The following is a 13,425-nucleotide window of genomic DNA, read 5'->3' as shown; positions in this document are numbered from 1 at the left end:
GCTTTATGTGCGAGAACTTATTTTGGAGCTTACTGTATTGAAGAAAGATTCACTTTCACGGGAACTTGAGACCATTAGAGGCAGTTTTTATTATTGTTTCCGTGTGAGGTGCACAGACGGGTGCACAGGATTTTAGAGTCTACTGAACTATTACTTTTAATTTTGTGCGATAGCATTGTAACAAGAAGTGCGCAGTATTGTGTTTGCTGAGAAGGCTCTTTACGTTTCAAGAAACAACCCTTTCTCGAGTCAAGTACTGTGATAACGCTTTTTGCAATGTATGCTTACGAAGCACCAAAAAATAAACAAGCTTCGGCCAATGGTCTAGGACGACGGTCCTGTTTTGTTCGTTCTTTTTTGTGCTGCCTGTTTATCTCCTTTTCGCTGTCTCTATTTATTCTTTGGCATCACTATTGGTTATAGGTTAAAGCCAACAGGGCGACATATTCTTGGGCTAGGCGACAGCGATAGTAAAGTTGACGATTAACGGAGCTTATTGGCGCAGGGGTGGAAGTAAAATTACAACTTCACATTTTAATCGAAGAAGTTTTGTTCCTGCACGATTGACATCTTACAACGCGATTTAAAATGATAAAAAGAGAGAAATGTACAGTCAGTGACTCTCGGAGGTCCTTACGCAGTATCCGAACTTCTAACTTTTCGGATACGTGTCCTGAATAGGTTTGCCTTCACCGTTTGGTGGAAGTCGTTGAGAATGGTGTCACTCCACTTTCGAGGCAGAAATTTTGCGCTTTCAGGACATTTGTGTAATTCGTCTGACCGCTGATACTAGGAGAATAGCAGGTGAGCGGCTGCTTTATTGCATTATTGTAGCCAAATCTCCGCATACCGCGTCGTTGTTAGGCTGGAATTTATAGAGTGACACTTAAGTGGACAGCTTTGCGAGGACTCCAAAGTCAGGCCTTTTTTTTTTTTTTTTTGAAGGTTTACGCTTGGTTCGAGAACGCCAAAATTCTACGGCATATAGAGGTGCATGCAGTACTATAGAGTGCAAACATCTATCGCGCGAGTCGTGCACAGTTGTAGAAAATAACGTGCGTCAAATATACACGAATAAACAAAGCGTTCTTTAGTAAGTCTAACGTAACCGTAAACTGCCGGAAGTGGCTAATTTAAATAAATGTCACTATGCATGCCCGAAGAATGGGAACATTAGAGACTGGCTCGAAACATGGTGCGAAACTTCGCCTCAGCGGGAGGTATTTCGTCAAGCGCCACATCCAATTCCAGCCAAGCCTATATACGTCGGAGCAGCGCAAAGAAGCACGTCGCGCTTCTCCCCCGAAAAAAGAAAAAGTAAGAAAGAACATTTTCGTATGCATCGACGCTGAACAAACGTCCACGATAATTTAGGGTTGACGCAAAGGCGCACAGCTTGAGCTGCGAGCGAGCTCCTCTTTATATATTTTACCGCCGGAAGAAATGGTGTGGCAAAAAAAAAAAAGGAAAAGAAGAAGAGCGACGAAAATAAACAAGAGAAAGGACGGCCTCGGCAGGACCCACGCGAAGCGTATACTAACGACGAGTGCATGACGCGTCCCGCGAGTACTTCAATTTACGCACTCTGCCGATGGTTTCCGAAGGGCAGGCGCGCCTGTCGCTAACGCACCCACGCCGTTGCGGCGTCGGCTCTGTACGTGCTTGTTCCTGTCGCGTGAAAGCACGGAAGCGCCACAAAGAAGGAACTTTCGACAATGGGTGATGCAACTATGGAGCGCGCGCACGCGTCGGTCGCGTGCGTCCGTTGTATGGTCGCCGACTATACGCAGATGTCTCCTGCGTCTCGGACGCTTAGTTATGAAAGTGCGAGCATATGCGATGCTAGACGTAACCAAAGACACTATTCGTCGGTGCTCAAAAACTCGGCCGTCGCCGCCGCCTCGTCATCGTAAAGTGCGCACTTGACCTCTGCTACCACAGGAACCAATGCCGCGCCAAACATGTTTTGAGGACTTCCCGACGATACCATTCTGAGCGTTACAGATCCGCTTGTTTTGCTACTTTACGCTTTTGTACAAGAATGATAGTACGTCTGCCTCCAGAGAAATCAAAGCGAGTTGTTGTTTTTCGTGATACTACCGCATTACAGCGTATATGTGTAAAGGTGACATCGAGACATTTTATCAAGCATTTGCCATTATTCCACCGATGCCTTCTCTTTATTTAATGAACGTGTGTTTTGGTTCTCCGTTAATCTTTGTATTGCATTCGCCGCTGTTCAGAAGCGCCGCAGTCCGTTGTTCGATTCCACTAATGTTGTTCGATTCCGCTAATTGGGAAACGAGGAATAAAGTAGACAAACTCATTGAAAGAGGGCAAGCTTTACGTGTAATCACATACTTAAGAAGCCCTGCCCTGCGATATGGGCTTAGCAGTCAGGTAGAGCGCGCACTTGGTGTCTGGCAATAACGATTCGGGCTGAAGATCGGCCCCAGTGCCGCCAGTGAATAGCCCTTCACATCTTTACACATATGAACTGGATGTACTGTGCTAACAATACGATTCTCTTTTTCTTCTTTGAATGCGATTCATATGAAGGATGGACACAACGAGGACGACGGTATATAAAGAGCACAGGACAGCGTAATCGCTGAAAATTTCTCTTGAGTGGGCGGGTTTTATATGCGACGACTAGTTTGTAAACAGTGAAGTGACACAAGTCAAGTTATGCAGCGTCCTTATGGTTTAGACAGTGACAATTTCACGCAAATTGCTCGACTATTGAGCCCCCCCCCCCCTCCCCCCCTCCGTTCATGGGTACAATACATCACTGGCACTTGACGAGCGCGATTATTTATCTTTCAAAGGTACAACTTAGCGTCGAGACCACTTGGGCGCACAGAGGCGCTGTATACACGCCTCGCACTTGGTGCAGATAAAACAAGTGCTTCGTGTAAAGACGACGGTCACGGCAAATGGTGGCTGGATAGAAGCTCGAGAGAAACAGAGAAACAAGAACAATGCGGTCGCCACGACTACAGTGTCCAACGACGCGATGCACAGAGCCGCTTTCACGCTCTGTTCGGCCAGTAGTGGCATGGGACGCAATAATATCCACTCCGAAGCTACACTGTCCTCCCATTAAAATGGGCGCATATTTGCGGTTCCTCTACGCAACGGCGGAGTTCATGCCGCGGAGTTCGGTAGCCCACGTAACAGCGTCTGTAGAACCAGGCGGGTTCTATGCCGTCAGGAAGCAGCCACGCACTTGGCATTCGCGCCATTCACAATCGGAGCAACAATCGGAGCAACACGCGGTGACCGGCGGTCCGAGTTCTTTCCAGGTAACGCGTGGATCACGTTATTGTCTCAAGAACCGAGTCAGGCCTACACCGACGACGCGGCCGACGAGCGCCGCCGGTAGCCGAGCGGGACACGTCATAAGCGGCTCTTGTCGACAGTGACGGCCGTGCGGCTGTTGTCGTCCATGGACGTGTGCAGGTTGTTCTCGCTGTTGGAGGCGCGCAGCGTGCTGAAGACGAGCCCAACGCGGTTGCGCACGCCCAGCAGCTCGCGGCGAATGTTCGTGTTGAGCCAGCCGTACATGATGGGGTTCGTGGTGGCGCTGCTCATGGCGATCATGTGGCACACCGCGAAGATGAGGTACAGCCGCTGCGGTGAGATGCCCTCCAGGTGGAAGTCGGTCAGCAGGTTCATGGCGTTCCAGGGAAGCCACGAGACGGCGAACACGACGGACACGTTGAGCAGCACCATGGTGGCGCGCCGGTTGCGGCGCAGTTCGCGTTGCAGGCGCTCCGAGTAGCCGCGCTTGTCAGGCGCCGTGGTCGAGCCTCCCGGCGCCGAGGCGGCCGAGCAGCTCAGGTGCGACTTGATGCGGAAGTGCGTGACCACCAGTGCCGTGGTGGGTATCACGAACTGAATGAGAAGGGTGACCAGGGTGTAGAGCTGCTTGGCGCCGGGCGAGGGCCACTGCTCGACGCACTTCTCGTACATGTATCGGCGCGACAAGCCCACCTTCTGGAGGCTCTGCGACAGGCACATTGGCAGCGAGAGCGCCACCGAGAAGATCCAGATGGCAGCCATGTACCAGGCGACCCGTCGGCGACTGTCCTCTGGTCGCTGCACGTTCACAGCCACCACGGTCTGGTGGCGGTCGAACGCGATGGCCGACACGGTGGCCGCCGACACGAAGACGGTGGCACTCTGGAAGCAGGGCACCAGCTTGCAGAGTAGCTCACCCAGCGGCCAGGTCTTGCGCGTCAGCGAGTACACCGTGAAGGGCATGCAGAAGAGGCACAGCGCCGTGTCCGAGACGCTCAGGTTGACCACGAACAGGTTGCGGTTGGTGCGCACCTTGGCGTGCGACAGGATCACGCCGGACACGAGCAGGTTGCAGAAGACGCCCGAAGTGATGAGGAACACGTACGCGGCCACGATGCCGGCCTCGGTGGAGCCGGAGAAGACGCGGTCGCTGCGGTAGTGCTGCTGCAGGATGTCCAGCGCCCGGCCCAGGCTGAAGTTGAAAGCGCCGGAGTACAGCGTCAGGTTCAGCTCGGCCACGCTGCTCAGGTTCATGGCGCCCACCTGCGAACAAACACGGGCTCAGTGCTGGGGCCGCCTTCGAGGATCGCTATGCGATGGCTGCACGTGAGAGGTTGGAACCTCGGTGCCATAGGCTTGCGTTGGCAACTGACATTTGGCAGGCCTACGGTTATTACAAGAACTGCCTAAATAACGCGAACCTGTAGCAAAACACATAGACTGCAGCATAGACATAGAGTTGGGTGAATTGGCTGACCATGGTTGCGGAAGCACAGCACAAGAACAGAAGAAACACGGAGTCGGAGGAGCACACAGGGCGAAATATTGGGATAAACAGGTCGCCCAGTTTTAGGAGAAACAGCTAATTATTATTATCGACAGTTCAACTACACCATTTCTTCTGCTCTATAAATAAGTTTGGCTGATATGGCACGTAACGCAGGTATCTATCGAGAAAGTACTTGTCTACAGAAATTCATTCCAAATTTGAGCTGTTACGAGCATTTAAATACTAATGAGGTGTTTACCCTAAGAGTGGACAGCCCACATACGCAGTTGTTAGAGAGCTCCCTGCTTATTCCGTGGGCCTTTGTTACGCCTAATGAATAAATGACGGAAAGGTGCATTAAGGTAGGCAAGAAGTTACATAAACAGAGATGAAGTGACTCGGAAAGGCTGGACAACGTTTAGACACCGATGACGACTAGGCCGCTTTTGACAAAGATAGGTCCACCTATTGAAACGTTGGCCAGCCTTTCTGAGGTACTTTATTCCTGTTTATGTAACTTCTATACCACAATGTGCTACTCCCACTAACGGCTTCCTTCTTTATTATAGGTAGGCAAAGAGTGTTTCGTTAAAAAAAAAAAAAAAAAAAAAAAACAAGCACGGACAGGGAGGGCACGAAAAGAAGGATCATGTTGTGTCAACGCTGCCCGTCCTTGTTATTTATTATTATTATACGGTACTTAGGAGATGATGTCGCCTTTAATTGGCGCTGGCTACTCCTTTTCACATAAAGATTTATATATATATATATATATATATATATATATATATTTCTAGGTTATATATATACGTCTAGGTTATATATACAAAGTCTAGGTTATATATATATATATATATATATATATATATATATATATATATATATATAACCTAACCTAGACGCATTAAAACTAAAAGTCAACTCCGTCCTTGTTATTTGTGCACCATGTCAACATGCCATGCTATCAAGGCAGAATGAATCTTGGCAACCCTGCCCTTAGCTGGTGGGACTTAGTCGATTCACAGCGTTTCACAGAATTTTATACTTGGCCACGCGCTATGCAGTCGAACGCGTTTATAAGTAAGTGGTTGGGGCCTGCGAAATCTTTCGTTATACAGGTCACTTCGTTGTAAAGGTCGTGCACCGCACAGCTTACAAATGAACCGGGACATAATTATTCCATCGTTATGCAGGTCATTTCATTGTAGAGGCGTTCGTTGTAAAGGCGCTCGAATTTACTGCGCCAGAACGTGTGGACTGCATTACCAGCTTTATGAGTTATTTCGTTATGACCTTCATCACATTTATCAGCTGCGAAGATTTTATTTTCATCTCGTCTCTCTTACTTAAATCTTTCCATCCCTGTACCCCAGTGCAGTGTAGCTTGTCGGACCTTACACTGCTTATACTCTATCTCTTTCCCTTCAAATTGTTTACTCCCTTTCTCCACTATGTGGAAATCAGGCGCTGGGGTAATTCTACCACAATGGGCCATTTAAGGCTGACAGTATGAGCAAGTGAAGTGAATGAACTGCGAGCATCCCCCGTAATTTTACTCTATTTTGCAGGACGCAGTATAAGCATGCAGTATTTTCACCATAGACTGTCATCGTGGTAACTCGGAGCTGCATTGTAACATAACGCAGGGATCCCGGTGCGCGCTAGGTCCACATGAGACAATAAAAATCCAACACCGCAGTAAAAGAAGCCAAGTGAAGCCAGCGCCGAGAAGTGACAGACGAGGTTAGGAAAGAGGAAGGAAACAAAGGTCGCGGCTCTAGAGATCACACTGTGCTTTGAAAGTATATTCCAATAATGCATTTTGTCTGCGCCGTCCCGTCTCTGACCAATCCTCTTTAGTAAGAGGTATCCACAACAGCTTTTGAGGTCATCATTATCGTCACAGTTGACGCGCAGTTGCGAATCTTTTCTGAAACTGTTTAATGTGAAGAAAAAAAACTTTAATTTTGCTACACATAATGCGCTATAGAGATCACCAGCATTGATCAAGAGCACTCGTGTCGGAATTGCAAGTTTAATCCATGAACTATCTCGAAGAAAGTATACGAAGGTTATTTCCGGTCTTTTAAAAGGTTATTTATAGCAAAAGAAAAATCTGTGGTAATCACAGCCTATATCTTTTTTCGGAATGCATTCTTTATTGCGCAAGCTTTATACTTTTCCAATGCTGTTACACTGCGGCCTCCAAACGTGGAAAATTCTGCTAATATTGGCCTTTTCTACGTATGCCACAGTCACAGTTGGGCGGCGGCGGCCGTCATGGCGTAGGCAGGCGAAAAGAGTTTATGAGAAAGCAACCATAATACAACCTCCTAACTGGGTGGTTCATAACGCGATCTGTGACGCTCCTAGATAAACTTTTGGCCAACGGAACATCATTTCGAAAAAAATAGAACAAAAGAAATTGTTTCGACAACAACGCTGTTGCAGTTTTATAAAAAAAATACAACTTTTCGGCTGGGCTGTTGTTTCAAAAGTTCACCGTCAGTGAATCGAGCCTATCATAAGGACCTTGCACCCATCCCCTTCTAATCAGCCAGACAAGCCAAAAGGCGCTGTTCACGAGCCGCAGTGTGCCCAGTGTTATATACACGTAAAGGCATCAAACTAAGCCAGTGCGAAAAGCCCCATAGGCACTATGGTAACTAAAGCCCGGTGGTTCCAACTACTACTGGTCCCGGTCAATTCTAGTTGCAAATTTTCGGATGAGGAAGCGTAAAAGGGAAATCACTTGCCCGTTTAGCTGGTATTTGTTTTTCCTACAGTATCAATGTAACAAATGGTTTAAGTTGCTCCACCCCCCCCCCTTTTTTTTTTCTCATAGAGATAAGGATAACGTATTAGGAAGAAAATAGGTATAGCTTCGCCTAAAATATACTAAGCTGTTACTCTGAACCAGGCACTCTTAAAGAAAAAAAAAATCCGGGGCAATCGTGAACACCTCGAAACGGCTTTTGGAGGAAAATATAGGGGTGAAATGGTGGGGGGTATGCTGGTTTGACAAACCAGAGGACCCCGCACGGCTTTCAACGCACATTCATTGTGAATGCGCACCACGAAGGGAGAAAAAGAGCAAGATCGCTCGATTTACCGGACAGGCACCGTCGACAGAAGAAAGAGGCCCGCTTCGCTGTCACGCACAAATCAGCGACCATAACCTAGCACAGCGTGTACGGGCTCGGAAGAATACATACTCCGCAATAACTCGCACTCTGCGAGCGGCGTCGGTGGGCGGCCCACATCATGAGTTCCGCTATAAGCGGTGTATACAGGACAGGAACGGCGAGGACCTCAAGGCGCTGTCAGAACTGATGTCGCGGCCTCACACGGCGGTGTAGATTAGGCAATTAGCGCTGACGTGCCCATTTGTCGGACATCGATTCCCGAGATCGCGTGCCTCACAAAATGCTCGCTCCATTACCGCGACACACGCGCAGGCTGCGATGTCGCCGTTACAGTGGCGGGGCGATTTTGCGCTCGGGGCCGAAAGCCCGGCTTTCTAAACACACACGCATCTATCTACACATCTTTACCGATGACCGGGTGGGTGTCGCGATAAGTGAGCAAGAAAGAGCCTTGTATGCGCGCGGGTAAATAAGCCGCCGGTCAAAATGGTGCGTCAGCGCGTTTTTCGGTTTCCCTTTAATGGGACGTTTCCTCGGAAGCGCGGCAGCTTCGCGGAAGGCATTTTGGTGTACATGGCATTTGAGGGAACGGGCGCTCCCTCTTCCGCGCTCCTTCATCCCAATTTTCCTTTTCCCAGCCTCGCGAGAAGGTCATTCTCGCGGCGATGAGGGCTGGCGGGCCGCGTAATCCCATTCGCCGAATGCGAAGGATAGAAAGACTTTTCTTTATTTGACGGCGTGGTCTCGGATTTTGGTGGCTGTCAGAAAGGATGACCCCGCTTTTCCCATGTGCGTCATTTCCTATAATATACAGGAACGCGGCACGCGGGGCACACAGTATCCTGCGTGTCGCGCACTATAGTTATCCCTGCCCAAGGGGTATACATAAAGCAGGATATGTTGACCCCGGTTTATAGGATGCGGGGTGCGTTAGCGGATTCCGCTGTCTTCGACTGCAGAAACACTCCGTCGGTCCCCTCATTGTGAGAAATTATTCCCTGACTGGTCCTACACTGTACTCCCAGTAAGAACATAGCAGTATACGAGTACGTTGCTTGCTCTAATGGAAAACGAAGAAGGAAGCTACAACACTATAACTGTATTTCATGAGTGGGCCACGTAATTTATAACAGCCGGATGGGGGAAGACAGCCGCTCAAGTTAAGGAAAGTTGCGTTAAGACTCAATGCAACACCTTCTATTTTCTATCCCACTAAAGAAATCCTCTGGCAATCAAGGAATGACGTTCTGGTACGTTATAACACTGAATGCGTCAGTTAGCTGCAGCAAAATTAAAATGATGAGCTGAATATGCAGTTGTAACCGCACGCTTAGCGCTGATTGTGTCTAACACATCTCGGTTACCTCCATTTTATAAATGTAAAAACCGGCAGACAAGAAGAGTAAGAGAATTTCAGTGACTCGATCTTTTGTAAGTCACAACCATATCAAGTTACAGAATATGACAGCACAGAAAGCATATGGGAAGTTAATTGTTATGCTTAATTGAAATGGTAAAAATAATCCGGTAAAGGTAAAAAAAAGGGGGGCAAGAAGATAACATGATTTGACATGTGTCATTGAAGGTGCCGGTATCAGCCGATGGTGCCATTAAAAAAAATTCTAATTATGCGAGTTATGCCCTCGGGCATAGCTTGCACGATGATTTTGTTCCGTTAAGCCGTTTTCATGCTTTCATGTTGGTGGAGGCGGCTTAACGACAAAGCGCTATTATTTCGGGGCTCCCGCGACGCGGCATCGCACAATATGACATTAATTTCCTCAATCAAATTTTAAACTAAAAAAGGAAGGGGAGAAAAAAACAGCGAAGCTGGGCGATTGTAGCGCAGAATTTTCCGGAAGTGCGCGCTAACTTTTCATCTTAGTACTCATGATGATGATAATTTCTTTTCGCGCGTCTCGGTTTGTCACTGAGCGTTGCATAGCGCAGCTTGCAACACCGACACCGCGTTCCAATGCCGACAGCGCGTTCAAGGAGACCCGCTCTGTGAATGCGTCTCTCTCTCACTCTCATAGCGCGCAAAACCTCTTCACCTCGCAGAGCACGAGCGTATACGAACGCGCCAGCTGTGGACGAAGACGACGACGCTCGAACGCAATCATATGGTTCGCATAAATGCGTTCTGCAAGCGTGGTGCCATACCCTAGTGGTTACGACGCTCGCTTTGGGACCGGGGGTACGCGGGTTCGAATCCCGCCTCGGCAAGAAAATTTATTTTCTTTCTTGGTAGTGTCCCTTGCTACGCACAACAAATTACGGTTGGGTTAAACAGCTTCGCTGTTCAAAAGGCGCGCCTACTGGCGCATTAAGGCGGGTATGACCAGACAAAACATATTCCTTTAAATCAACGTTAAATTTTACGCAGTGAATTTGTTCCGAGGCTGTCGCGGCATTCCGATAGGCAATATAAACACATACGCCATGGTTTCAGTTGCTCACTGTAGACAAGCGTTCAAAGTTTGTATTCATTTCAACTGTTGTCCCCCCTATAGGATAGGCAATGCACGCAAAGCGAACAAGAAAGCAATATCGAAGCAGTTTTGAGGCGTTTCTCTCAAAGTGCTTCGCACTTTTGGAGAAAAGTTCTTTCTCTTCGAAGCACTTTTGGGAGAAACGCTATAGAGAAGCGCCAGATACGATTATTCCACATTCTTCTTGCCGTTTCACTTTGCATCTAGAGAACCACTGTTAAAACGGCGCATATACTTTATAACCATGTTTCGTCTACTTCGGCCTCTATCGTTCTTGTCTCGTTTTTTTTTTTTCACAACTACTATTTCTTTGTTTTTTTGTCCTGTTGAAATAATATCTCCACATGATGAGACTTAATTGCAATCACTTGCTTTGTGAGAGGTTTCCTCGTTGTGACATTCGCTACACTGACCGGCTATTGCAACACGCTTCGTTCCATGACGCACAAAGACCAACTGTCTGTGGCGCGGGTTACATCGAGATGCGTTTTACACAACCATTATGGAAAGAACTCCCAATTGTCACCACCGGAATACACTACTCGCCCGTTAGGCATAAACGCCGTGGGTGACTTATTAAGGCGAAAGCCTGATATGGCTCATGGGTAAAAAAAAAATCCAATGTACGGCGTTATGGCACCAAAATTGGGTGCCACCAAAAAGTGGCACCAAAACCCACGACCATTGGTGTGAGTCGAACCCCCAACCTTTGGTGTTAATTAAGGCGCATATAATTCAGATACAGTTATAAGGCACATGAACCCACGACCTTTGGGGTTAATTAAGGCGAAGTTAATTGAGGTAGAATTAATTGAGGTAGATTTAATTAAGACACTGGGGTCCCAAAATTCAATGGCACCAAAAATGATGGGAGGCGAACCCACGACCTGGGGTGTTAAGATATTCAAGGCACAGTTAATCAAGATAGAGTTAAGGCACTCAAACCGACTACCTTTGGTGTTAATGCGAGGTTAATTAAGACACAGCTATATGATTAAGATAGAGTTAATTAAGGCACTCGAACCCATGACCTTTTTTGTTACTTAGGGCGAAGTTAATTAATGCCAAGTTAACAAAGGTAGAGGTAATTAAGACACTCGAACCCATGCCCCTTGGTGGGATAAAACAAGTAATAAGACGTTTGCAACGCATTCGAATGAGAATGTCAAGTAATTTAATGAATGTCTCGTGAGCGCGCAGGCTTTCGCCTTCATCCTCTTTGGCGTATGCTAAAGGGACTGTGAATTTTTTTTCCCTTCTGTCGTGGTCTGCCCTCACTCGGGTGGCATATTCTATTAGAAGCGTTAAACCTCAGCAGTCGACAAAGGCTATTTTTCGAGAGCAAGCTGCTAAGCGCGTAATGTATAGCTCCTGCGTTTGAACCTTCACCTTGTTGCCTCGTTAGGACTCGTATCTACGTTTGCCAGAATTCATACCCTAATAATCTTATATTTCCTTTTCAAGAGATGTTTAAGTGTGTGCTTTCATAGGTGTTCTTGCGTAAAGTAATTTCTGCCTCTCATTTGCGATTGAACTTTCTCACGTAATAAAGAATAACAAAAAAAAAGAAGGCTAAGTCGCGGTTTTATAGTTAGGGCGCGCGGATTGCCTTTCTTTAACCTCAAGTTACTATTGATTACGCTCAACGCTGTACACCATTTGGAGCCGAGGAAGAGAGTCCAAAATTTATCAGTGTAAAGCGCACAATGTATTTTCTCATCCCTTCTACTATGCAATTGTGTAAGCAGTTTGTGTGCTTCCTGCAGATATAGGCTGCGATAACGTCTTGTGTGCAATGGATAAAAGCGGGGAAGTAATCCGACATCGGAGCCCTACGGCGTTACTGGCAGTGGACGCGAAACCGGAAGTAACCGCGGGTATAGCTAGGCCGTGCAATCTTGCGCCGGTAATTGAAGTCAGAGCAGCGCCGGCCTTGGTTGGTTTGTTCGGTTATTTCACCGTTCTCTCCGCCTCCCACCTATACTTCCATTCAGAAGTGTTTGGTTTCACTTCCGACGTGCTCTCTCTCTCTCTCTCTCAACCCACGCAGCCACTGTTTTTGTCTTATCGCGCGCGCTCTAACTCGATAGCAGAAGCGAGAATTTTATATTGTCACAATGTCACGAACTCAGGGGTTAAAAGCGCGGATCAATAGAAACAGTAACAAGGGGTGCTATGCAGGATGCGCCGAGTTTCTCGTTCGCGCAAGTTTTACCCCGGTTTGCGCGATGGCAGTCAGTGAACGGAGATAGCAAGGAACGCGCAAGAACATCAGGCAAAAAGAAATGTCGAGATAAAGCCGCGTATGGCAACATGAGCGCACCCTGCGCGGCACAGTGCTTGCGCGTTTCAAGCACAGAAGACTGCGCAACGAAACGCGCCAGCGCCGCATACTGTTATCGACGTATTATCGCAATTTAGCAATACCGTGACCGTGCCACTGTCTAACTGCACACTTGCCGTGAGCCGTTTGCCACGCGCCTTTCTCGGGCGCGTCAAGGGCGTGCCTCCACTTTCGGGCATTATCTTTCTATCCTCCGTCGAATGCGAACAGGGCACATACGGTGCATTCTTGGATCTACACTTTGCTTAAATCGAATACGTTAAAATACAGCATATAAAATAACAAACATTTTATTTCTTAAAGTATCTGTTTTTCGTTTTGAATGCTATTAATTTCTGATGACAAACGGAGATGGAGCAAATTATTAAGTTTTGCACTTTTTTGCCATGAGTAGCGACAGTGAGGCGAAAGCTTACAAGCGGATACACTCAAGAGGGTCGCACGCACGAGGGAGTTCATACGGTGAGCAGTCAGAATATTGTTTGCCTGAGCTCATTGGTTGCACATAGCCCAAATGGTTTCCAGCAGAACGTATGGACACGGACAGAAAGGGACGACGACACACACCAGCGTGTGTCGTCGTCCCTTTCTGTCCGTGTCTATACGTTCTGCTGGAAACCATTTGTACATTTGTGCGGTGAGCAGTCGCCA

The 13,425-nt window shown here is 47.6% G+C and overlaps 1 protein-coding gene across 2 annotated transcripts in view; it reads right to left on the bottom strand.

The window, feature by feature from the left end:
- Nucleotides 1-236: 236 nt before the first annotated feature.
- The window catches only part of LOC119458206 (neuropeptide Y receptor type 5), a 299,626-nt gene continuing 286,437 nt past the window's right edge, over nt 237-13,425 (bottom strand). For both annotated transcript variants that reach the window (XM_049665604.1, XM_037720032.2), the window contains exon 6: nt 237-4,566. In XM_049665604.1, the coding sequence (XP_049521561.1) occupies nt 3,400-4,557 (1,158 nt within the window). In that variant the 5' untranslated portion in view covers nt 4,558-4,566 and the 3' untranslated portion in view covers nt 237-3,399. The remainder of the gene's footprint in view (nt 4,567-13,425) is intronic.

This window comes from Dermacentor silvarum, chromosome 1, assembly GCF_013339745.2.
Source record: "Dermacentor silvarum isolate Dsil-2018 chromosome 1, BIME_Dsil_1.4, whole genome shotgun sequence".
Lineage (NCBI taxonomy): Eukaryota > Metazoa > Arthropoda > Arachnida > Ixodida > Ixodidae > Dermacentor > Dermacentor silvarum.
Note: the sequence above shows the minus strand (reverse complement) of the source record. Positions and strands in the feature narration are given on the sequence as shown.